Here is a 26825-nt window from a genome sequence, read left to right on the forward strand (position 1 = left end):
GACCTGTTAGAGCATGGGAATACAAGAGGAAGCTGCTCAGAGACAGTGTCAGGCATTGTATGGGGCCACAGGTTTTATTTCAGCAGATGAAAATTTTATTCCCACCTCCTCGTTGGCTTGGACACGTTCATATTTCTGTGCCTCTGTGTCTCTCACAGCCTCTTGTGGTTTGGGTAAGCACTTTCTGCTCACAGGTGCTTGTGCAGTGTTTAGTACCTGGAGCTGGGATCTCACTGGGGCTGTTCACGAGAAGTCTCTGAGCCATTGCAAACAAATTAAGCAATTTGCTTTTGTGGTAAGCCAGCACTTGCCCTGACTTAAACTGAGGTGAAGAATATGGAAGACCTGTGTGTGACAAGGCTTGTTCTGCTATTTTGGGGTACCTTTTGTCATCTCTTGAGGCTTTCTGCCCCACAGTCTTCCATCTGGCAGGGGAAAAGGCTAGTAACTTGTTCAGTTGCAATCACTTTTAGCAGGTTTTCTGGTTATTATGGAGACGGATCTGCAGGAAATCTGTCCTGGGGCAGGGCAGCTCCATCATGTCCATGCTGAGACCAGGAATCAGACCACAACAGGAACTGATAACTGATGGAAAAAGGCCTTGTTATGAGCAATTCATCTTCCCTTAATACACACATTTTTTCTTTGGGTCATAGACTTTAGCTTCTTCAGGGAGATTATTTTGAATGGAGACGTAAGAAGCATCTGATACTCAATACCGTGTCCCTGCTAAATGCTATACATACCAGCTGGGCTGTTCATCTTTGCAATGTAAGATTATTTATCCCACAGGACAGAGTGATCTCAGGATGCAATAGCGTAATATTCATCTGTCCCCGCCAGCGCAGGACCCTTGAAATAACATCAGGAAGAGCTTATGTTGTTTTGATAGCCTGACTCAGTCCAATGCCATTGTGATGCCTCAAGTGGCTACAGGGCTTTCTGGCTATCTGAACATCTGTTAGGACTGCTAGGAACTGTGCAACACCCTGAAATTTGAAGGAAAAATTGTTGCCAAAGAGGAAAGACAATTCCCCGTTCGGTCTTAGTGTGGAGTGGTGGCCTGGACCTCAAGCAGGAAGTTTTTGCTTTTCTCCATTGTAGCATCAATTGCGTTCACAGTTTTGGGACTTAGGAGCTTTTGGGACCTGGCCAAGGAGAAACATTCTCAGGATGTTGAAGCCACAGATAAGCAGCGGTGCTGGACTGTGTCTCCTGCCCTGCTTGGGGCATCTCCAGGAGGCTGAGCCCAGATCCTCCTTCCCCTGCCGTGTCTTTGCGCACGAGTCCATTTGCTTTGGCTTGGGTGTTATCTCATGCTGTCACATACCTCAGTGAGGAGGAGGGTGATAAGAGCCATGATATCATTGTCCTAACCTTCCCAGTGTGCAGCCCAGGGTGTTATGATTCCCTGGGCTTCTGTCCTCGTTTCCGAAGAACGCAGGATTGCGTCAACATGGTCTGCGTGTGCACGTCCGACCCATCTGTTGCTCAGCCTTCTGCTGACTTCTGAACTCAATGGACGTTTCCAGCTTTGTTGGGCCAAAGAGTGGGGCTCCCAAAAGTACTAAGTTCCTGCAAACTTTGAGACTTTCAGTCCTCTCTTACGAAGAAAACACTACAGCTTGGCCTCAAAGCTGTGGCCTCCCCATTCCTCCTGAAGAAGCCTTGGTTGGAGAATATTCCTTAAGGTTGCAAAACCCATTTGTGGGCACAAATGTATAGAAAACTTAGCTTTGTTGGAGAATTACATGTCGTTGTCATTGGTACCCATTAGGTGATCAGTAAGAGGTTATTGCAATGCTGAAACTGTGTAGACTCATTGGGATTGCAGTGCAGTGTATGTATATGCAATGCTTTATTATGCATGAAAGGTCTCAAGAACCTCAGATTTAAGTCCTTGAAGAAGGACAGAAGTCAGGCTAGGCAGAAAGATGCAGAGTCATAGAATATTAATTAAAGAAGAAATTCATTAATTAGTCAGAAGCCGATTGTGCTCAGCTGTTCTCTGCCCCATGCTTCCCATGGCTTTGCATGATCCAGTTTTACCATGTGTGATATCTTGAGAGGAATGGCTTACCTAACCAGGGTTTTATTTAATGAATTCAAGGCTTTGTCCCACAAAGTTATCTTGTCTCCCTCACACACATCACCTTCTTCAATATACACAATCCTATTTCTTACGATTTCAAAACCAGACAATTTTCACTCAGGAAACACCAGAAAAGAGATTGCTTCCACATCTCTCCTTTGAGCAGATGTACCCAATGACACCACAATCATCTACATTTTTTTTTCACCAGTCCACTCCCTCCATCCAGTGACCAGAAGGCTCCTGCTCTCCAGACCATTACTTTTCCTTCTGAGCATGTGTCAAAGTGGCAAAGGGCTGAAGAAAAGCTAATGTTGTGTCTCAATTTAAAAAGGATAAATGCAGAGCTTGGCTAATTATGGCAGCCTGACCTTGATCACAGTGAAATAATGGAACGGCTGAGAAGGGCTCTATTAATAAAGAATTAAAGGAGGGTAAAATCATTAACATTGATCAGCAGAGATGTGTGGACTGGTTTCTGAGGCAGACTTGTCCTAGGTCAGGATCCAGCTCTTGGCAGACCCGCATCACTTCCCAGCACTGCCTGCATGGCCTCGGGGTGCCACTTTGCTCCCCATCAAGGGACTGAGCTGTAAGCCCCATGAGGAGGTTAGACATCTTCATTTATCTTCTTTTTTTCGAGTGCACACCCTTTGCTGACCAGCATCAGTCATCGCTCACTGACCTTCACATTGCTGAAGCCAGGTACCCAAGAGGTTGTGGCAGCTGGGCTAATGATCTGCTGGTGATCTGATCATGTCCTGTGCTCCAGCAATGATGCCTGTACACTAATCTGTGCGAGCCACCATCGAGCTACATAGTACCAGAGAGGGCAGAGCTTAAACAGGACCATATCTCCTCCACAGACCAAGCTCCGACCCCCAGGCCAGCCACCTTTTCCCAGAATCTCTTGCAATATCTGTCAAAAGAAAGCTGTTTTTTGATCTTGAGTGCATGGAAGGCTCTAAACTAGAAAGTAACCACCAGAAGTGACAGCGATGCAAGGACTCAATTACTCCTTTGTTGTCTCCGCAGATGTTTACACTTCCCATAAATCCTGTTGCTTTCTCCTCATCAGCTGCCTTTAAAGTTCTGAGCATTTTCTCCGTGTATTATTACTTTTGCTGTGCCAATAAGTAAGTATGCCATCAATCAAGCTAACAGCATTGTAAACTTAGGAAGTGAAGATAAAATATATGGTGCATTAAAAAATTCTTTGACCGGGTGAGCTTTTTGTAGCCGGTTTGATTGCTGCTGGTGCTGATGTAAATTTGGGGGAAGTATATCCAGAAATTTATGAAGCTTGGAAGCCTGCCTGCAAAGCATTGACCTGAATCCACTTTATAACCTAATAATGTTCCCCAGCACTGTTTGTGTAAATTTTAAATATAATTTTACGATGCTAAGAATTAGTGGTATAATAATGTAAACACAATGTGGACTGTAACTCACCCCTTCGCCTCCCACGCCAGGGAACGCGGGGCTCGTGGCTGCTTTGTTCTCCAAATTATCCTAGGCCTGAGAGGTTTTGCAAGAGTTTAAAAGTGATGATTCACAAAGGACCCAGTTTGTCACCCATGGAGCCCGAAGCTCCCTGTGGCAGTGCTTTGGAGATGCTAAACAAGGGGCCGATGCTGCTCAGGTGCTGTCCCAGCCCCGACTCAGGGTGCGAGAGAGAAGTTCAGGCAACATGTTCCAGGCAGTCCCTGCTGCCTCTCATCTTACTGTTTTCCTGCTTTTTATCCAGGGGAAATCTGATTCCTCTAAAGTCGATGATAAAAAATAAATAAATGTCTTTTTTTGTTTGCTCGCTTTCATTATTTACTCCTTCTTTCCCTTACTTTTCTTTCTCTTTCCCTGTTGTTATGTTGTTGTTGGCGGTGGTTTTTGTTTTCTTTCTTAAAATGTTTTTTTAATCTAATCTAAAAAACAGGACATCCAGAGGCTGTGGTCTAGATATCTTTGTGAAGAACCAATTCCTGTCTCTCAAATCTTACCTTCTTGGCATGGTTACAGTACAGAGTGGGAGGGTGAGAAAGCCACAGTTCACTGCAGCTTAGCAGAGCAGATGGACAAAAAAAAATTAAAAAGTATTTTATTTACATAATATATGAGTAAATAACAATCTGAGTATCATTTCTTGTGAGATCCAGAAGGGCTTAAGTGTGGAAGAAACAGTCCCCACTTAGATGTACTTTGTGCTCATGTTCCTTCTGGGCAAGATGGCTTAGACAAGCGCAGAGATGGCCATTGAACAAAGGATATATAAAGGAATTTTTTAAAAACAAAAAACTACAAAAAACTACAAAAAAAAAAAAAAAAAAGAAGAAGTTGTAGCTGCCCCATCCCTGGCAGTACCCAAGGCCAGGCTGGATGGGGCTGGGGGCAGCCGGGGCTGGTGGGAGGTGTCCCTGCCATGACAGGGGGTGGAATGAGATGGGCTTTGAGGTCCCTTCCAACCCAAACCAGTCTGGGATTCTGTGATGGCAGGAGGAAAGGGGAGCTAGATGCATTGAAATTAACAGTGAAGGAGTTGGTGTTGGTGTCTGTGTCTGGTTCTGAATGGAAAGAATACTCTTCTGGGAAAAGAAGGATGAAAACCGACTGCCAGGAGTTGGTTTTCTCGCCAAACACACCTACAAAGCAGGCAGAAATAGATCAGCTCCAGTTTTCCTCACCATAAGGTGGAGATCCTGTCAGTGCTGCCAGGGATCCTGAGGGAGCAGCACGAAGGAAAAGTATGAAAGCTTCCCTCGCGTGAATGTTCTGGGTGACAAGGGGTGCACAGGGAAGGACAAATGAACTGGGACCCCAGTATTAGACTGCTAGTAGGTGGATGCGTCACTGTGTTTAAAACTCAGAGCTGATTTACCTATTTCCGTGTAGGATGCCTGCCGTTCAAAGTGAATCAAACCCATTTTCCTTTGGAAAATGGAAAATGCTTTGGTGAGACTTGGGCTCGTGGTCCTGGCCGTAAATAATGACAGTGTGGAACTGCATAGAATAAGGTTAGGAGAAACCCCGTGCAATATCACCAGACTATGAAAGACCCCTACACCCTTTGTACCTGGGAGAGGAAGATAACTCAGGCTTTCTGGCTTACTCAGGCTTATGAGGAGCGGCTGAGGGAGCCGGGATTGTTCAGCCTGGAGAAGAGGAGGCTCAGGGGCGACCTTATCGCTCTCTATAGGTACCTTAAAGGAGGCTGTAGAGAGGTGGGGGTTGGTCTATTCTCCCACGTGCCTGGTGACAGGACGAGGGGGAATGGGCTAAAGTTGCGCCAGGGGAAGTTTAGTTTGGATGTTAGGAAGAACTTCTTTACTGAAAAGGTTGTTAGACATTGGAATGGGCTGCCCAGGGAAGTGGTTGAGTCACCATCCCTGGAGGTCTTTAAGAGACGTTTAGATGTTGAGCTTGGTGATATGGTTTAGTGGAGGACTTGTTAGTGTTAGGTCAGAGGTTGGACTGGGTGATCTTGGAGGTCTCTTCCAACCTAGACGATTCTGTGATTCTGTGATTCTGGTCAGTCTCCAGCTTGGCCTGGAAAACAGCATGACGAAATCCCCAAGAAGTCATAACTCTATATGTATGGAGCACCATAAAGGGAGCAAAGCAATTAGCTCGGGGCTAAGACCACGTAGCCTCAGAGAGGTTTCATCCCCCCTTTTAGCAGACTCCTCAGGATGGCACTCACTGGGGATTCGGGGCAGTGATGAGAGCCATAACACATATATGAGAGAAGAGGAGAGAAGGGGGCTCTCGTATTACTGAGACTTCATTATTTCTGCAGGCTGCAGCAAAACACATTTGCAGGCACTCTACGAGGAGTTATAAATAAGGAAAATTAAACTACCATCGACCCAATGAGCGCAGCCCATTTCATGTGGTGTTTTCGCTACAAAAGCTCTCTGACTTGAAAGCTGGCAAAATTTGGTGATTTGAGGTGTGCATTGCTGCTGATACGAGTAATTGGCAAGGGTGGAGGATATTATTTTAAAGGGGCTGACTCATTTGGAGGCATTTAAGGAATATAATGAAAATATGTACACAAAATGGATCGACCAGAGTCTGTTTTCAAATAAGTTGCTCCGGTACAGATAAAACTGGATTTTAGCTCCTAAGGAATCTGAACCAGCTCCCCTTACAGTCAAGGGTAAGGCTTGATTTATTATATCCCAGAGACAAAAGGGATGGGATTGTGCTCTTCCTTGGTCCAGTTGTTGGCAGTGTTTTGGCTTGCCCTACATCGTGCCAAAAGTGCTCTTCTAGCCTAGATGATACACGTTACAGAGGAAAGGTAAAGAGAAGCTACCCAGAATTTTTAAGGACCCTTCTGCTTGGGTCTTGCTGCAGAATCTGCTCTGAGCAGGTTTTGTACTCTCAAATACTCTCACAAAATATAATCCTGAGCAGGCACTGAAAGCTGGATCGGGATTGACACAAGCTACAAAATGAGTACTGTGCTTGAATTTGAACCCAGAGCCTAGCCCAAGTTCTTTGGTTTTCTGTGGCACATCACCCAAGGAAATTGCCTTCCCCCACCTCCCTGCCCCCCCCCCCCCCCCCCGTTTCAATTAGAAAGAACATTAGGTCAATCAGATAAAGCCACATTGGGAGGATTTCCTCTTTATGGCGCTTGCCTCTTCAATTATCTATAATGAACTTCCTCACAGCCCTGCAAAGCTTTTTATATGCAAACGAATCCTGTTTTGGGGCTGCCACAATCACAGCTTGTTAATGAACTTGAAACAAGTGTTATCGAAAAGGTTACAGCACCAGTGGTGGGGGGGGACAGGATAAAGCTGGGCAAGACCAGCCTGCAGAGCCGGGATTGGCCTGCAGGTAACGTCGTTGGCTATCTTCAACCCCCATCCTCCAGCCCCCTTCGGAGGCTTTGCTGTTTGACAGACATCAAGCAAAATGCTCACTCTTGGGAAAAGGCTGCTCAGCGACAGATAGGGCTTTGCCACCTCTCTGTCCCGCCGATGCGCGCTGCCAATGCATCTCTTCCTCATCCGGGGGAAGAAAATAATAAAGATGATGATGCCAAGGTCTGTTATTATGCCAGAAGAGAGAGAGGGAGCTGATTTTGAGGCCCCAGGACATGTGAGGTAGGGAAGCCTCTGCGGGGGAAAAAATCTGGGGGGTGTTGAAGCTATGCAGTCCCAAAAGGTATTTATGTATGGCATCTTCTGGAGTGATCACAGCTGGACTCTCTCACTTATTTTAATATAGCCTGGACCACTGGGGTGGTGTTTCCCCTCCTTCCTAGGTTTTATAGGGCTAAATGACACGGGGTTAGATTATCCCTCACTTCTCCATGCTGAGTAGCTACTTAACCCTGCAGCTAACCCTAACACCAGTGTGCCTTGATAGGGCAAAAGCACTGAACAGAAAGGGTGAAAGACTTTTTGCACCATCAAGCCTTGCCCTCCTGTTAAGACAAACACTTCTGCAACACTTCAGCTATTGCATTTCAGCATTAGTATTCCCCTGGGGATGTCACGTCATGGGACAGGACAACAGCAAGAGCAGGGAATGTTGGAACAAGGTGCAGCTCTTCGAGGACTCCTGGGGGTCCAACACCCTCAAGCCTCTTTCCCCACTGGCTCTGTGTTCAGCATAATGGAGCATAACGCAACTTCCACCACTCATACACTTGACTTCTTGGGGCCTCCTCAGATGTGTCTGGTCGCTGAAGTGCTGTACAGCACCAGACCCCAGGAAAAACAGAGCACAGCAGTGGTAGAGCTCATCACTGCAATGCAGTACTGCATGGGCATGCCACCTCTGATCCATACCCTGTACAGCCAGGTTAATGTGATAGCCTATTTAAACTCAGGCTGTGGTAGCACATATTAAAGAACACCTTGTGTCACATTAACATCATCAGATAACCAGACCCAGGGTAGTTCAGCTCCATCCAGCTCCAGTGACTGCGTGCTTGGCTGTCTTGGTTCTGGTGTTAACCTGGGCCAGTCTAATTGAACTCCATCAGCACTTATCAATTTCTTACACCTTTATCACCACCCTATCAGCACAGATGAGAAATCAGGTTACCACAGAGGGCTCTTTCATCTGGCATCTCCACTGGCACAGACAGACAGACACCGAGGAAGGCTTCAGGACTTCACTGCAGCTGCACGTTGGGTGGATGCTGGATTTTCCTCCTGCCCTGGGCCATGGGCTGGCTGACACCTGCAGTGTGATGACTGATGGCTCTTGTAATTCTGTCCCTGGTTGGTGTAACTGCAGATGTTACACGTCTAATCCATTTCTTTATCTTCCTAAGCTATTTGCTTCGGTGAGATGTTTGCACCATCTGCTGTAACAAGCTCCCAGGCTCTCATAAGCCATAAATTCCACTTTCCTTTTTCTCCAGCCCTGGGTCTATTGTTTTCCTTCTCTTGTCCCTCACCCACAACTTCAGGTAAAGCTCTCACCTCTTTAGGTTATTTCCCTGTCTCTATTTGTGCCAGTTGGACCTGGCCAGGGATTCCCTTCAAGGAATTGCTGTAACATTGTCAGCACAGGCTGAAATGGTGTTACTCTCTGCTCTGGATAAGGTGGCTGTGCCATCATGACCTGGTAGTGCTTTGTAGAGGGCAAGCATTGTGCCAAACAGTGCAGAGAAGAAAAACAGTGGATAGGCCTTCTCTTGACATCTAGGAGTTGGAAAGACTTTAAAAAAGGACAGTCAGGTTCTCACCGGTGACCACAATGGCATGGTTGTTGCACATGGCATACTTATATTTGTAGCCTGGTGTGGTGGTTATTTTATATCAAGCTGCCTTGGATTAGCAAGGCAAACACAGTAGTAATTTCTTAAATTGTTGATAACTTCCTAGCATACATGGATTTCACAACTTGCAGTTGTCTAATTGCACCATGAAGAAGCAGTGCTCTGCTGCTCTAACTAAAGCTGTGCAAATTCACCTGACTTTGAACAGAGTCTTCTGCATTGCACATTTGGGTGCCTGCACCTCTACCTGGCTGGATTAGCAACATCCACTCAGCATTTTTCAAAAATGTTTGCAAGCTCTTCCTGGAGATCTCCACACAGTATGCAAAAGTTGTTTCTTGAGATCTGAATCCATCTATAATAAATGTTCTGTCCCTTTCTAAGCCAAACCAAACTCTCTTTATAGCAGCCCGTACTCTCTGGCTTACAATATGTCTTGCTGGAGCTGGCTGGGGCTGTGCTGTTTGCACAATGGTGCATTGGTTGTTGGGGAGGCAAGGAATTATGCTCGGATTTTGCTTTATTCACTTCTTGGGTCATGGCATCATGACCAGGCTCAGACCCTGGAGGGGACCCAATTGCTTTCTCTCTACCTGATTAATGGAGCAGGTAGTAAGAGGCACCAGAGGACCTCTTTGAGTCCTGAAGGTCAAGGGACTGCATGCGGTGCAAAAAAGGAGGTGGGAAAGGACGGCCTGTAAAAGTAATCCTTACTCACCTATTTATCTGAGCCTCCTCAGCAATGCCCCGTGAATCCCCTTGTAACAGGCAGAGGCCCAGGGAGACACAAAGGCTTTGCAGAGCGTGAAGTGAGAAGGTTGAGAAGCATCAGAGGGCTGGAAAACCCGTGGGCTGACTTGTTGTGTTGCCTCGTCTCTCCCCAGGACTGTCCCCAGCTGCTACAGGCAGAGAAGATCCTGGTGCCGGTGGAGGTGATCAAGCCCATCACCCTGAAGGCCAAGAACCTGCCCCAGCCGCAGTCTGGCCAGAAAGGCTACGAATGCATCCTGAACATCCAGGGCAATGAGCAGCGGGTGCCCGCCTTGAGGTTCAACAGCTCCAGCGTGCAGTGCCAGAACACATCGGTGAGCAAACCCCGCTGCCCTCAGCACCCCCGGGAGAGCTACAGGGACCAGGGAGGACCACGAGTGCCTACAGCACTGTCCTGATGGGATCTAGAGCTGTGCTGCAGCCCTTTTTACTTTATTGTATACCTGATTTCAGCTACAGCCAGGGTTGGTAGCTTGCAAACTGCCCCTTTTGCTCTTTAGGTCTGGCTTGTGTTACCAAAGAGCAGTGCTCCAGCCTCAGATCCCAGCATTTGGCAAAGCTGGAGCACCTTAGCCATGACCCACAGACATTATTTTTTGGTTAAAATGTCCATATCCTCGCAGTGCCACATCCTTGTTTGCATCCAAAACGGTTTCCAAAGGGACTGATGTTCCCGTCAGCACTGAGAATTAAATTTATTATGTGGGGGAATTAGTGAAGGGACACAAACAACATATAAACAACCTGACAGATGGGTCCCAGGAAGGGTGAGATGCTAAAGGCTTGAGACAAGCCTTCCCCAGGCTCTGCTTCATCCCTCTGCCCTCCTCACACCCCTGTTTCCCACCTGCAGGACCAGTAACCCCAATCCCAGGGAGCCCCTGTGAGGCTTTGGGGCAGGAGCCATGCAGATACGTGGCGGTGGTCTCCTCGCACGGCTCCTCTGGAGGCTTCTCCGTGCAATTTGTGTCTCCCGGACATGCATTTGAGTCATTTGCATTGCTGTTATGAGATGATTTATTAGTCAAAGAGCTAATTACAGGCTTTAGCCACTTCACTGCAGCTCTGCCACTCCATGCCGGGCAGGGCTTGTTAAAACCCATCACAACATATTCTGCTGCATTAAGCAGCGTGTTGGAGATTACAGGCAGTTCACACGTTTCATGATCTGTCGGAAAAAAAAAACAAAAACACACACACACACAAAACTTTCCCAATGACACTGTCATATTTACTCTTTTTTCTCCCCTCCCTCCCCCTGATTTTCATTACTGGTTAGTGGCCTGTGAGCATCTGGATTTGAGATTTCACAGAAACGAAGGGGCTGAGAAATTAAGAAAGCATTACACCATCTTAAAAACAAATTCTTTTACAAAGTGAAAGCCTGGGGCTAGAGGAATATTATATGCACCTGAGCAGTGTCTACACGTCTATCCAAAGCATCTTAGCAGGGAGGAGCGCAGCCTCCCTTCAGAGTCACAAATTATCTGGCAGAAACAAGCACCCGCATGAGGCATCTCAGGGTAATTTTAAGCACAGTTGGGCTGAGTGGGGTACTGACTGCCTCAGCAGCCCTGGAGAGTCTCTCTTAGCCTCCTGGTTTGTGTTATTCAATAGTTGAGCCTGATTTTAAGAGGTAATGATGACTATTCTCATGTTACCTGCATGCTTCAAGAAGCTGTAGTACCTACGACCAACAAACTGGGCTCCAATGAATCCTCAGGTGTATTTGCTCATGGGATGCCTGAGCGCTGTGACAACACTTGATTTTAACATTTAATTTGATGCCACGACACTCCAGGCTGCTCCCGAGCTGCTCCCGGTGGTAGGGCTGAGTCTCAGGCTGGTGCCAGGGCGCTCCACGACCTTGGTGTTGTGCAAGGTCTGTAGCACGCCTGCCCCACGTTTGGTGGTGGCTCAGGCGGGCTTCTGGTTTTTCCATGGGGAGAGGTTTATTTTGGAATAAACTCTACTCTTTGCTCTTCTGCATCCTCTGCATCCTACCTCTTCCTCTTCTTTTCTTCTTTTCTCTTTTTTTTTCCCTCTCTTTTCTTCCCTTCTCTTTTCTTCTCTCTTCTTTTAAAGGCACTTTGGCTCTCTGATTTGAGGCTATTTTTTTCCCCTGTGAGAAATGTTATTTCATTGTTGCTCTGAATTTACCAGACACTAAGAGAAAGAGATGTGCAAGGGAGAGCCAAACAAAAGAAAGAAACATTCACGCAGATACAAAAAAAAAGAAAAAAAAAAAGGAAGAGATGCCCAGGCTCTGAGCAGGTGGCAGAGGACACAGACAATGGGAAAGGAGTGCTGTAGGTATGTCTCCATCATGATTATTTCCTTTCCTGCCAAAATTAGCATTCCGTCTGGAGCCACCGTGATACAATGAGCCTCTGCTCCGAGGGTCACCTGGCTTTAGGAACAGCTGTATGAGCTTGTTTGCAAATTGAATCAGCCCCCTTCAGCCGAGCTTTTTATTCAGCAGAGTAGCTGGATGAGGCGCCGAGCGTAGCACCTGCATTGCAGGCTTGGAGAAGGTCCAAAGGAGGGTGGGAGGATGTGTTGTGATGGTGTGTCCCTGAAGGGATGCTATCCTGCCAGCAGATCTTTCTGTTGGCGATGCATGCTAGACTAAGCAATCATTCTTGGCTTGTTTTCCGACGTAAGCCTCAAGTTCTGTCCCCTCCCATCGTACAGGAGGCACCAAGGAGCTCAAATTCAGCTCCTGCAGAACACCTTCTGCAAAATGCAGGAGTTTTCCTGCTTTTACACACAATGGGAGCAGGAAAAAAAAAGTCTTAACTCTTGCTCCTGGCTGCCTGGTCCCTCAGGATCTGCACCAGGGGAGCCGAGATGAAGACCAGGTCCATCCGTCTTAAGCAGGCACTTTTCTAAGTGGCTCCAAGTTCAATTAAGAGATGTTTTAAGGACACCCAGGTGGGGCCAGCCTATCTGATGGCCTGTCAGTAATGTCATATTCAGCACTGATGGTGCCTAGGTGCTTGGTCCAGTCAATAGCCGGCTCCATCTCTCTCCCTGTCTTTCCTGTAGATATTTCATTTGATAACAGCAATAAGTCACTGCAGGCAGCACGCTTCGGGACAATTATTGTTCTTGTCAAGTGGTTTGAGCCTCTCAGCTCTGGGCTTTGTCCTCTATCACACCACCCAAGGCACACAATTATCGCTCAGAGAGACCCTGCCTGCCATTCCTTATTGCACTTACGGTAGCTCCGCCGACAGTCTGGACACGGAGTGATGGGAGGAAATGAAAAGGAGGAGAGCTAAGGAGGCATATAAATAAGTAAATAAAAACCTTACCCGAAACGGCTGGAATGGATCTATTAGGGCACGGAGCAATCTCCCCAGTGGGAAGCACTGGGAGACCCAGCACTTGCAATCAGCCCAACAGTCAGCAAACTTCAGCATAAAGAAGAGGAAAATGGGTGAGCGATGACCTGCCTGACCGTGCCACGATCACTGCCATCACCAGCTTCAAAGACCTAAGCACACATTTGCTCTATGTCAGCCTGTCCCCAGTGCCTGGTCTTGGCACATGCAGGCAGCACATGCTGATTTCCAGCAGTGAAATCCCTGCTGATAATTTGCCTCAAAGCCCTTCGCAGGTCCGTGTGCTGCGAGACCCGGGGTGGGACAGCTCAAAGCGCTGGGTGAGAGAGGAATAGGAAAAGCAAACATGTTGCATTTGTCACGTTATTGCACTTGAGCAAGAGATCTCAGAAGCACTTGACTCTGTGGCGTGGCTCGCAGAGAGGGAGTGAGAAAACAAAAACAAATACAGGGCTGGAAAAAAAAAAAAAAAAAAAGAGCAACTATTCCCAAACATGATGGGAAAACACACTTACAGGAGGCCAAAGGCAGATGAGCCCAGGGCTGAGTCATACATACGCCTCTCAAGTATTGTGAAATTATTAAATTAATTTATCTACATTATTAAATTAATTTATCTACATTCAGATATCACAGAGGAACCCTAGTCATGATGTGGGCTCTTTTGTTGTGGGTGATAACACAGACACAGAGAGGATCCACAGACACAGAGGTTCAGTCCCAGTTCTAGTAAGCAAAGAACTCAAGGTGAAGGGATGGCTGGGAGCAAGAAGGTTTCTGCCTCCTGTTTATGGCTGGAAAATTGATGCAAAGAGGGATTAAATGCTTTGCACAGGGTCACGCAAGGAACTGGTGGCAGAGCCAGATACAGGAATCAGTCCCCAGGCCCAAGCTCTAAACACAAAAGCAGTCTTTGTGCTGTCAAGGAAAACTAACAGTAAAATAAAACCACGATGCTGTTTGTCCACAGATGTTTCCCTGCTATTGGACATGTTGGAGGTACATCACGTAACCAATCTTGGTTTATTGTCCTAAGCGTGCCCAGGACAAACCGCCAAAGGTCTTTGTGTTGCACAGCATCTCAGGAGGATGCACCAAGAGGTCACATCCCTCTGCTTCTGCACAAACCACAAGGCTCAGAGGTCTGCAAAGCCGAGTTCCTCTAATTCAGGGTGCTCGTAGTCACTAATGGGATGCCCAGAGGAGCCAGGAACGTGCAGATTAGTGTAAAGCAAAGCATCTTGCTGCTCAGTCAGCTAATGTTCGCATGGCTGTTACAAAACTGAGAGCTGTGATTTTTTTTGCAGCCACGATCTCAGCCTGAGGATAGGGAACTTGGTGGTGAAAACCTCCAGGAGACAAACAGGCACCGTGTTTACAGTGGCTTGTGCACAATATGTTAAACCGCTAACAGTGTGGCAAAACGGCCGAGCGATGCCACGGGCTCAGCCCCTGTTGTAAGGCTATCTGATACTAGCAAAGAGTTTAAGAGATAAAGAGCTGGTGCTTGAGAGTTCAAAACACAATGTGCTGTTCCTGTGAATTACAACAGCTCCTTCTAGCAGCTTTTTGGCATTTCCTGATGAGAGCCAGCCTGCCCTTCTGGGAGGGCAGCCTCTCTTTCTCAGTTCGGGCCTCTAAATTGCCTGTAATTTTCTACTTTGATTTGATATGCGTGGTGGGAATCCAGATTTTGCAGACTTTGGGGTCGGATTTATGTCTTTTGAGCAATTTTTGCCTGTGCTGGAGAAAGTTGTGCGAGGCGACACGTACATACAAGCCTTAGTGGTATGAATGCTCGTAGCAGGAGTGCCCAGGAAGCTCTGCTGTGCGTCCTGCAGATCGATGCCTCAGCCCTTTTCTCTCCTCTGAAACATATTTCCATCTTATTGTTACAGCCGAGCAAATCCTTTTCAAAGACTCCTCTTTCGTTCAGCGAGCTTTGAACAGAGACCACAATGAGTTAGCAGCTCCTGTGGTCTGAGCAGGACGGAGCATCTACTCCCCATTACTTTGCAAATTGCTCTGTTTTGTTGCCGTGCAGCCCATGAGCTGTCTGAGCAGACCAGGCAAGGCAGAGAGAGCATCCTCCTTCCAGCCCCCAGCTGGTTTCATCCCTGGAGCTCTTCCATGGGGATCTTGTTGCTTATTCCCTCGCATCCGTTTCCAGCTCTGGATCAATTCTACCGAGTTAACAACCCTAATATGTGTTTGCCCCCGGTGCCACAGGCAGATAAGATCTAAAATCCCAGCTGGGCTCCTGCTGTTGGCACTGGGATTCTCAGTGGGATGAAAGGCTCCGGGGGACTCCAGCTGCCTGTCCCTTGGCAGCCCTGCCTAGGCTCTGCTAACAGATAAATCCCAATGCACACACATGAGGATCTTCTGAGGCAGAAATTAATGCTTCCTCATGCACCTACGGATTCAACTTGCGACTTAAGGGTGACCAGCCATTCTGCACATACGCTCCTTCCCATTTCCAATCAACGTTTGCCAAGTGCCATGCAAAGCAGGTGCTAGCAAAGCTCCTGACTGGCAGAAGATTAATTATTCTTTACTTTTCAGTCGCTCTCCTTCCCACTCCAGTCTCCCCATCCTTGCTCCTAGCTCCGTAAAGCTGTGAAAAGTCAGTGCTGTGAGTCCAAGCGGCTCTGCATCATCTTGCATCTTGCTGGCAGTGACACTGAGGAGTGTTATAAAAATGCTAATACTGAATGAGGCTGGCGGGCACAGTCCTATCACGCAGGACTCGGATAACCCGCGGCAGCTCTTTACTTCCATGGTAACCACAAAGCTCATACCCATAAATACCCTACAACTAGATCATAATCACAGGGGCCTGCAGATTACCGGCTAATTGTGTTTAGTTTGTCCAAACAGAAATTACCGTGCGACTAGCACTCACTCTGCTGTAATGGACAGAAATCACCATATATGATTTGCTCTGCAATTATATGGCAATTAGTGGATACAGGAAAACCTGCCTCTGAAGGTTCAGAGCTTTGATATCTCTGTGGAAAACGGTGCTGAGACCTTAGCGATGGGGATTTTTTTGTGGTCCCTAAGACATATCCAGCAAAACCAGACAGCTTATTGAACTGTATTTAGTCTCATAAGAGGGAACATGTATTTATTTAGGAGTGGAAGCTTGTCCTGCTGTAGATCCCAGTGCTGTGGGATATTCCTGATCTCAAGATAGTAAATTCGTACAAGTGCTGCAGTCAGTAGCAGTGTCTCTTCTTGCCTTGTTCCCATTCTGTCCTTTAAGCAACCGTCGCTGTGATGCATCCTCTCCTCTCCCTTGTAGGAGGCTTTTTGCCTTTGGGTGAAGTGCTGGGTGGAAGCTGCTGATGGAGGCGGGCAGTGGGATCTGACGGGCAACCGAGTGAACTCTGTGTGAACTGACTTAGGATAAACCAAAACCTGACTGGAAAAAAACACACCAAGTACCACGTGTCTGAGAGTTCACCAAGTGGGGGGCTGGAAACGACCCCCAGAGACCAGCTTCCATTTCCTTCATTAAGGCCAGATCCGTGTACCTTGACTGTGCCTGACAAGTGTTTGTTTAAGTCTGTCTAACTGTCTCAAAAGACTTCTAAGCTTTTCTTAATACATATTTGCTGGAAACTGGATACCCTCTACACCAGCTGAAGCTTTTCTGGTTCTGAACAGGGAAAAATAATTGCCTCCTGGGGCTTGTGTGTGTAAGAAACTCTGTCTAGTGCATCCCCAAATGAGATTTGCTTGTTTTTTTGGCAGCAATATGGCACTGTTGATTCACAATCTGCTTGCGATCTCCAGCAGTCCCCAGACCATTTTCTGCAGCGCTGGCCAGTCACTCTAATTTCGTATTTGTTTGCATCGATTTCTCCTACCGAAGAATACTCGCTGTTCGCCTATGCTGAATTTCACTTTGTTGACTTTGGCCCCGTTCTACAAATTGTCAAGTTTGTTTTGAATTCTTAACCCTGCCTTTGGATGTTCTTGCACTCTCTCCCAGAACAGAGTCATTCACCAAAGCTGTTAGCACGGTCTGCAGTCCATCAACCAAGTCAGCAGTGGAAATACTGAATAATGCCAGACCCAGAGCAAAACTCCGTTAGAAACACCCTCCCAGGCCAACATTGAATTATTTGATTTGGGACCTTTTTTGGCAGCTCGTTCATATACCTTATGGTTGATTCTTTTAGATCACATTTCCCTAGCTTGTTTATGGGAATCTCCTGCAGGACAGTAGCAAATACTCTACTGAAATCTAGATAAATCACATCTGCTGCCTCCCCTTTATCCACAAAGCCATTAAGCCTGTCAAAAAAGGAAATTAGATGAGGCTGACACAATTTGTTCTTGACAAATCTATGCTGGCTGATTTTTATCACCTTATCATCTTGCAGGTGCTTATAAATTGATTGTTTAATAATTTGATGTACTTTCTTTCTGGGAAGCCGAGTTAGTCTGACAGGTCTATAATTACACAGAACCTCCATTTTCCCCCCTTTTAAGGCATTTCCAAGTTATGCCCATTCCCTGCTTTCTAAGACCTCACTCAGCACCCAAGAGCTCTTCAAACTAACACTCATGTAGATAACCTTAGATACAAACCCAGTACCTACAGAGTACACAGCAGAGGTATATTTTGATGGCACATCCACAGTGCATAATGTACGCCTTAGAGGTGCACCCAAGAGTTGGCAAAATATTCTTCAGAGCTGTGATAGAAGGTACTTTGCCAACCCTATAATGTGCAGATATGCTGAAATCACAGAATATTCACCTAATAGATAAGACTCATGGGCTGTTGAGATGGACACGGCTTGCTCCATTGAGAACCACAACTTTGAGAGCTTCCCGTGGCTTTCTTGGAGGTAACAACAGGTAGGGAGGTAGGTGACAGCTCCATTTCTCTTGTTCACAACTTGCAATATCAATTCTTGCCCACCTCAGGACCCTTCCCAACCTTTGGGCATGAAGTAAGGCTGGCTTTGTTGTTTTTTTCCCTTTTGCTCTCCCGCTTCCAGTATTCGTACGAAGGGATGGAGATTAACAGCCTGCCGGTGGAGCTGACGGTTGTGTGGAACGGGAATTTCAACATCGACAACCCAGCACAGAACAAAGGTAAAAAGAATTATTTCAACTTGTCCTTGGAAGCAGTAACCTTAGCAACGGGCCTCATCGCTCCCTACGCTTAACAAAGCCGCCACCATCTCCTCGTGCTGTCTGGTGCAGACTTTTTCTCTGCACCCTGCAAATTGCCAATTTTTATTTTTATTTTTTTTGCTTTTCCCCCTGGAGAAATGCAACTCTCCCTCCCACTTGCATGGCTTTCCCCTTCATCACCTTTGCTTCCTGCTTCTCCCCACTTTTTTTGTGTCTTGTGTCTTTGCCCCTCCTTCTCGTGCTTTCTCCCCCTCTTTTATTTCCCCTGCAATGATGCTCTTCGAGTTAACACGCCAGGAGATCAGGCACTCTCTGCTCAGAGGTGATGTGGTAATGAACAGGGCAAGGGAGAGGGGGAGGAGAAAGGCTGCAGCCTCGCCAGGAGGAAAAGGCTGAACAAAGCAAAACCACAATGGCAAAGGACCCAGACCCAACTCCTGCCCGGAGCCCCACTCTGTTTCATTACCATGGATGACGGGGTTGATGTGTCTCTCACAGAGGGTCATTGCTTCTCCAACTCAGAGACAGGGATTTTGGCTGGAGATGGAGGGTCCAGCCATATCCTCTTCTTCTTGTCCTTCACCCTCAAGCACCTGGAGCTGTTTCCATCAGGCTCCCTCTCTGCTCAGCCTCTTACAGCTCAGACCTGAAGTCTTTCCTCCCCACACCACCACCCCTCAGAAGTTTCTCCCTCCCTCACTTTACCTTCCCTTTTCTTGGACACTACCCAGTACTCGACCCAGTCCCTCTCTCCCTATCAGGTGTTTCCTTGCTCCTCTCACACCATCTCACACCCATCCTTGAGCTGAGCTGACCCCTCTCCCCACTGCATGACCCTTTTCCATCAAAGGGATAGTCTGGATTATACCATCATGTTTTGGGGCAGAAAGGCAACAGCCACATGCATGTGGCAGCCCCACGTGGAAGCACACAACACATGCTTACGTGGGCATAGAGCTTTATTTACTAGCACAAATATAGTGGTTAAAAGCTGAATTTTTGACAGCGCTGCAAATGAGCAAACTTTCTTCTCTGGAAAATCAAGAGGGAGAGGCAGAGGCAGGATTAGATCCAGTGTCTTTCTCAGTGCAGTTGCAAGATGGTCATTCACCACTTTTATAGCCAACATCACATAAGCTGGGCTGGTGGGCTGAAAAGCTGAACTAAACCAACCATAGTGAGCAGATGAGCTCAAAAAAAATGAGGGAAAGTAACAGAAAAATAAGGAATCACCAGTATCCCAGGAGGCCTGAAGCACACTGTGATTGACAGATGTTTTGAAAACTTTTCTTGCAACCAGCCTCAAGAAATAAAAAGGTTTTGAGCTTTTCCTTGTCTTGGCCAATACTTGCTGACTTCTGGGAGAGCAAGGTGCAGGTATGGAGAGCTGAAGCTTTTCAGCACACATATCCAAAGCCTTTGAGCTTTTGGACTGTGCATAATAATAACCACAGACAAGACTTTAGTCACTTACTGACATGGCAAAACAGAAGTACAAAGGGAAAATCCCCCATCTTACAACGAAAACCACCAACACCCACACAAATACACAGATAAGCTAGCCTGAAAACCTCAATTCTGCCGTCTTCAGCCCTGGGGAGGAGACGTTTGCTATCAGCCCCCTGTGCAACTCAGGCCTCAGTTTACACATCTGTAAAATAAGGATAAATAGCAGGATCTTATTTCATAGAACTGCAAAAATGTTAAGATTTATTTGGAAAAAAAAAACCTTTGACTGCCTCTAATCACTTATTAGCAGCCCGAGACGGAGCTAAGCACTAATCTTTGCTGTCTGTATTAGAGGAGGATCAACTTAGTACTTCAAAGTGTAAAACAGTCTGAATTTTTGGAGCAGAAGAAGGGGGAAAAGCTGATTGTGAATTCCTGGATTCAGCCTCATACCAAACCATTGTGGCTTTATTATTCTCTCTTAGGATTTATGTTAAGTGAGAAACCTGAGTGACTGTACCTTGACACCCAGTGCTGGGTAAGGTGTTCCAGGAAAATTCCCCAGCGTGAAGTTTTAGGTTGTGGGTAGAGAAGGTATAGGAAACAATTTGAAGATGGAGAGCGGAGGCTGAGACTGGTGGTAGTGTCACATATTCTAAGAAAAAGGGCTGGTCCGAGGCCATGTCACTGCCCAAGCACTTTCCTTCCCACCCTCCTGCTTGCAGCCCATCACCTTACTGAGGGCAGCACCCCTTCTGCTCTCACCTCCCAAAAATATCTTTTATCTCACCACTCTATCAGGGTGTAAACATTTTATCCCCCATTATTTATCCCCCTGCAAAAGTCCCACACTGCCTCTGGGACGAGCATCCCTGAACGCCTCCCCCCCTCTCGCCTCGCTACGCCCCCCGACATCCCACCACTCACCCATCTTGTCTGCATCTCTGAGGTCCTCTCCCTTTTCCTATCCCCACAGTTCACCTGTACAAGTGTGGGGCCATGCGTGACAGCTGTGGCCTGTGCCTGAAAGCCGACCCGGACTTCGAGTGTGGCTGGTGTGAGGGACAGAACCAGTGCACGCTGAAGCAGCACTGCCCGGCCCAGGACAGCCAGTGGCTGGAGTTGTCCAGCACCAAGGGCAAATGCACCAACCCCAAGATCACAGATGTAAGTCACGGATCTGCAAGAAGCCGTTGTGTCCAATCTTGTACCCTTGCCTCGGTTTATTTTCCTGATTTGGCTTTGGGTTGGTGAGGGAAAGGTCAGTGCTGGGTACCCCAGAGCCTGCGAGCTGCCCACGCAGGGCTGGCAGATACCACATGAGGCCTTTGGGATGCCTGGGCCTTCTGGAGGTGAGACAAGACACCTGGGGGCATCTCAAATCGACTACGTGGGAGTTATCAAATGAAGGCTGAAAGAGCCTCTCTGGCCAGACTGGTTGAGAAGAGAAGCTGAGTGATCCCAGAGTGTTTGGAGCTTTGCTGAAAGGAGGCCAAGGAAGAGGGCAGGGTGTAGTTCATGCCTCCTGGCAGCAGGATGCAGACAGCATCATGTCCAGGAAAAAAAAAAAATAAGACTCCACTAACTCCAGCAGAGTAACTCTTTTCTGTTTGCTTGTCTGACTTTGCAAGGTGAAAATCAGCCTCATTGATCAGTCAAAGCCCTGTGCAATTGTCAGCCTTCCCTTCCGAAGGCTCAAGAAGGAGACAGGCTCAGGCCAGGTCTAAGGGAAGCTTGGAAATCAACTATTAAGTGATAAAGGGAGAGTGAGGGCAAGGCTGGGTGGACCTTCCAAGGTAGCAAGGTCCCTTGGAAGGTTTCCTATTGATTGTGCTGACTGGGCCAAACGCAGAGTTAGGGGAAATGTGCAAAGGGGAGATAAGAGAATAAAAAGGTGATAGAAAGAGGAAACAAAGGAAGGTGAAGACAGCAAGGGAGAGAAGCTGGGACTTCAGCCTAAAGTGATTTTATCTGCTCTTAGGATGCCTCTGCCATCATGATGGACAGCATTTGCAAGGTCATAGGCAGGCAGATTGACAGATCTGAGCCATGATAATGGGAAGTACACCCTTACCAATTGCCCCCTGCCTTAAGCATTTCCCAGTCACCGTACTTTAATTAACACGAGTAAACTTTCAGAGTGGATAAGGCCTTATTTGCAACTGAGGACAGCAAGGAAGAAAACGAGACAAAGAAGAGAAAGAACAATGAGGAAAATCTGGCCTCCATGGCTGTGCTTTAATATAAAATAATAAATGGGCTATTTTCCTAGAAACTAAGAAAAGTTTTTTTTTCAATTGTATTTAATTAAGAATCAAAAGATGTGGGTGTTACGGCTCTAAACTAGTGTCCATGGATGGAGGTTTTTTGTGAGCAAAGTCTGGGTAGAAACTAGTTTTCCTAGATGCCATTGAAAGGAGCGCCTCTTATTTTGTTTCTGTCCATCTTGCTGCAGTCTGTCACTCTTCAAAGTACCCAAGGAGTTGTATTACCCTAGTGCCATACTAATTATGGTGTTTCCAAGGTGGAGATCCCCACCACACCTGCATTTGTCTGCAGCTGGTCATTCTTAATCCACCCAAAGCTGTGAAGCCAAGCCCAGAGACAGCCAGAATGAACAGCTACTTGGAAATTTCACTTCTGAGGCCTTGCAAATTATAGGGAGCTGAGGGGAAACCTTTTCTGAATTTTTTCCGATTCTCAAACCTTGGGAAAGGTTCAGAATTGTTATAGAGATTCACAGAATTTAGTACTGGGGAGGTGTCAGATGGCCAACTAAAGCTGAAGTCCAAACCACAAGGGCTTGACCATGCAGTAACTTGCTTCTCTGAAGGTCTATCCATATTTCTCCACCATGCTTTGAACCCAAACCCTGCACCTACAGCCTCTTTACGAGGTGAAAACCACTCATTCTCCATGTTACAGCTCCAGAAGGGATACACTTCTAATTCTGCTGGCATTTCCTCCAGCAGCTCCCAAAGCTCGCACAGATCATTGCAATATTCGCTCATGAAATATTCCAACTGTCTGGTGCAATTGTAAGTAGCTCTTGGAAAGTCTTTTTTTCTGAGCCATTAGCATGGAAGTAATCTCAAGTGACTGGCTATATATTGCAGCTAATGGCACGTCTGGAGCGGTTGGTAAGAGCAAGTGTAGTCTGGCCAGGATCCAGGGAAATATCCGTGCAGGCGAGGGAGGAGAAATAACACGTGTCCTCACACTTGCACAGGCACACACACACGCATGCACCCTAGCACACAGCTTCCCACAACCTGCACTTATTTCCTGGCTCCTGCATTTATATTGCCACTCAGTGAAATTAAAGGACTTAGAGGCTCGCTCAGCCACGAAAACCTTCCTGTCGGAGTGACAAGTGGTGGCATTAGGCTGATGCTAGCGGAGGGCGTAAATTGTGATGCAGCGTCGTGGCTCTGGGTCTTGAAGAGAAAGCTGAGGCTCCCTGGCAGCTTTCGTATCCCTGGCTGCATTCCCCTCTGCAAAACTGACAGGTCTCATTCCAGATTTTTGCACCTGTGATAGGAACAGGCACTTTCTCCCTTGCTGTGAAAACAGTGCAGTAGCACCTTCTTCTTGTTGTAGGCATCTGTGGGAGTGAAGTGAGCTGGGGTTAAAAATCTCCCATACGCTCCTGGGAGAATACCAAGTCCCCCAGTTTTAAGGAAAAGTATGGGCTTTGAAGCTGGCCTTCAAAAATGAAAAAAAAAAAAACGCATTGTTCAGTAGGGGATTTTCAGGGGTGTTGTGCTGACTTCAATCTAGGAAGTTTCCTGTTGATGTTTTTTGAGTGAACACAATTTTTTAAAATCCTCATGGAAGGAGGATCGTAATGTTTCCATGGAGTTTCTGTGACTTTTGTCTCAAACTCACCCCTAGTTCTACAAAATAAAGGACTTCTTCTATCAAGATGTTCCTTTTTACACTACGCTTCCTTTTATTCTTTGTAATGACATTAGTTATACCACCAAAAAAATCCTCTTTTGACATGCTGTGGGATACATTCCACATTCTAGCAAGTACTTTCAAGGATAGGTGAGCCCTAATTAGCCACAGACCTACCTTACTAGACACCTACCTTACTGGAACAAGTAAAAACTACTTGATAGCAAGTTCAATAACCACAAAATGGTAGCAAAACATTTCATGGGGAACTGAGTTCTTTTCTAAAAAAGAGTCTAATACATAAGGAAATAAAATAAAACCTTGAAACTGTGATTTAACTTTCTCTTTTCACTTTTAGTACATCTTAGGATGGTTTTGTACAGTATGGTGCAGTCTGCACCATTATCTAGATATTATCTAGTCTCTCATCATCATTCATATAAAGTGTTTTGTTTTATCAGAAGGGGGTTAACTGATGTCTGTGAAATAAATATTTCAAATATAAAACTTTGCTTGAATAGATACCTATTAAAGATGCAAAATCAAAATATTTTGGAATTGCCATTTTTGGGAAATAGCTCAAGTTTTCATTGCTGAGTCCCCAGCTGAGACAATCGGTATTAGTTTATCCTCGAATAGAAATTCCATTTTTATTCTATTTTTTTTTTTAAGATATGTTCCTCATTTTCTGGATGATAACCACAAATGCCACTCTTTTTCTGTTTCTTTTTATCCATCTTCTGCCTGTCTATCATCATCACAGACCACACAAAGGTGAAATCTTCAGCCAACCCAAATAAATCTCATCTGTCTGTTTTATGAATGTTGTGATATTTTCTTTTTGGACTTAAAGAGTCTGCTTGACTTTCAGAGTAGGAATAAGCCTGCCACAGATCTGATTTTGTTGGTTCGAGTGGAACTTGACTATGTTTTGGACTGGAGATGTTATCTGGCGTGGTTAGTGCAGTGCAGACTGAAGTTGCTGTGGCTTTGGGGCATCAGAAATGATCAGGACCCATCACTGCAAGTGTCAGTCTGGAGTGTGGTGTAGAGACAACAAAAATATCCGTTCCAGCTTTGGCTTTTCGGAGTTGCTGTGCCATGCTGTAGCAGTATCCCTCGGTATCTCTAGTTTGGATGAAAAGCAAAGACGTTGATGAATTTCACTTTACGCTAATGCTTCCTTTCATAGTTTCCTACCCAGACCATTGCAGAGGACTTGTGGTGCAGAAGTTGTGTGTACACTAGACAAACCTAGAAAATCCAACACTTGTCTGTGATCATCCATGCTATTAAATTGTTGACTTCCGTAAGCTCTTTGTATAGTCAAAGCAAAAACACAGTCATATGGGAGGTGGTTTTTGGTACCTAATATTAAATACCCTAGAATAAAGTATCCTCTAGAGGTTCCAGGGCCTGTCTCCATTTATTAAAGATGAACTTGGCAAGACACAGGAACAGGCTGCCCCCAGAAGCTGTGGCTGCCCCATCTCTGAAAGGTTCAAGGCCAGGTTGGATGGGGCTTTGGGCAACCTGATTTAGTGGGAGGTGTCTCTGCCCATGGCAGGGGGGTTGGAATTAGATGATATTTAAGGTCCCATATGATTCCAACCCATCCAACCCAAATCATTCTATGTTTCTGTGATTCTACAGCCTAAAAATTAGCCTCTCGGTCAAAATTAGGCTAACTGTGGTGCCAGACTCAGGGCTGGGAAGCGGTCAAGGGCAGTCCTGCTCATGCCAATGCCTTGGCTTTGCCTGCCAGTCACACTGCTAGGCAAGGGTCTAGCTGCCAGACCTGGATTCCCAGTTGGCAGGGCCATTGGCCAACGGGTACTGACCTCAGAAAGGGAATTCCCCTGTCCTCACTGCAGAGAGAGCCTTGCCAGTGCTGGCAGATGGCAGCCACGACATCCCGAATGGGCGGAAGGGAATACCCTTTGAAAGCAGCATTAGAAGATCCTTTCAGCTAGCCAGTCATATGGCAAAACATTTGGGCACCATAAATAATTGGAAAGGCAGAAACGAGATAATTAAGGGCCAGCGCCATGATTTCCATGCTGTTTCAATGTTGAGGAGACATCTACAAGGGTAATTTTCTCCCACCTCTGAACCAGGGTGATAGATGCAATGCAGAGTGCTCTCCCATTTACACCCCCCTCTGCATGGGCTGGAAATATTACGTGGAGATAGCTCGGGGTGCAGGCTGGAGTTCTGCTATGGGAAAAAGGTGAGCTCTGGAGCTTGGGTGGTAGGCCGAGTAAGATGCAGCGATCCTACCCCTCTTAAGGTCTGGTAAAGGTCCAGACCAGTGAGAAAATGTCATGCCACCAACCACCATGACTGCTAAGACACCCGTTCATTTAATTCTGGGTCTAAGGGACCAAGAGCTAAAAGTCCTCCACCCAAAAACACCATGCTCCCATCACTGCCCTTCCACTGGACCCAGCTCTTCCATGAAGGCAGCTGGGGCTCTTTTGGAGATGTGTTGGCACATAGCAGCTGCTGCTACTGTCGCTGCCACTGTTTGTCTGCTCTGTACCTAACCTGGCACTCTGTTTCCATTGTGTCTGAGCTGTTTTGTTGTTGTTGTTGCTGTTTTCAGATGGACATTTTCAGCTGAGTTCGTCAGCAGTGTTCAATATCTCCCTCCAGAACAAATCAAAAACTCCTTGTGCTTTTGGTTTTTTGAACTTAAAGTGTCTGACTAAAGCCACTTACGTCCTTTCCAGATAAATTCACTATGTCCTTTTCTTGTTCTTTCATACATTTCTTTGTACCGTGGCCCACTCCTGCCTTTTTACAATTTATAAAGTGCAGAACTCAGCTGCAACAGTAGAAACCCTTGCTCCTATCTCAAAGACATCTATTCCTCTCTTGCTGTTTTGCAAGTAGTCTAAAGAGAAGAAATGAGATCTGAGGCAGGAGTTTGGACCATGTATGAAATGATACAATTGCAAGGGAGCTGGACCCAGTGATGTATCTGGAGTAGGTTGGTTACTTCAGTTGATCAATATTCAAAACTATGAGTGTCTCTAGTGATCACAAAGAGGCCTCATACTGCCTCTTCTTTCTCCTGATAGGATGCTGATGTCTTTATGTAGGTAGTTTGATTATTCTCTTATTTCTTGACTTATTTCTCCAGATCAATCCCGTGACAGGCCCTCGTGAAGGAGGGACCAAAGTGACCATCCGTGGGGAGAATCTGGGGCTGGAGTTCAGAGACATAGCATCTCACGTCAAAGTGGCTGGAGTGGAGTGCAAACCGCTGGTGGAAGGGTACATCCCAGCAGAGCAGTAAGTTGGGTGTGTGGCAGACACTGGGCCACAGCACACCTACTACCAGTTATTGCTACGTGTAGGGTCT

General features: G+C 46.5%; 1 protein-coding gene across 3 annotated transcripts in view; it reads left to right on the top strand.

Moving 5' to 3' along the window:
• PLXNA4 (plexin A4) overlaps positions 1 to 26825 on the top strand; it is a 423946-nt gene that overhangs the window by 323708 nt on the left and 73413 nt on the right. For all 3 annotated transcript variants that reach the window (XM_067001227.1, XM_048062474.2, XM_013185453.3), the window contains 4 exons: positions 9719 to 9919; positions 17971 to 18067; positions 20535 to 20725; positions 26604 to 26755. In XM_067001227.1, the coding sequence (XP_066857328.1) occupies positions 9719 to 9919; positions 17971 to 18067; positions 20535 to 20725; positions 26604 to 26755 (641 nt within the window). The remainder of the gene's footprint in view (positions 1 to 9718; positions 9920 to 17970; positions 18068 to 20534; positions 20726 to 26603; positions 26756 to 26825) is intronic.

The sequence above is a fragment of the Anser cygnoides genome, chromosome 1 (genome assembly GCF_040182565.1).
Source record: "Anser cygnoides isolate HZ-2024a breed goose chromosome 1, Taihu_goose_T2T_genome, whole genome shotgun sequence".
In the NCBI taxonomy this organism is placed as follows: Eukaryota; Metazoa; Chordata; class Aves; order Anseriformes; family Anatidae; genus Anser; species Anser cygnoides.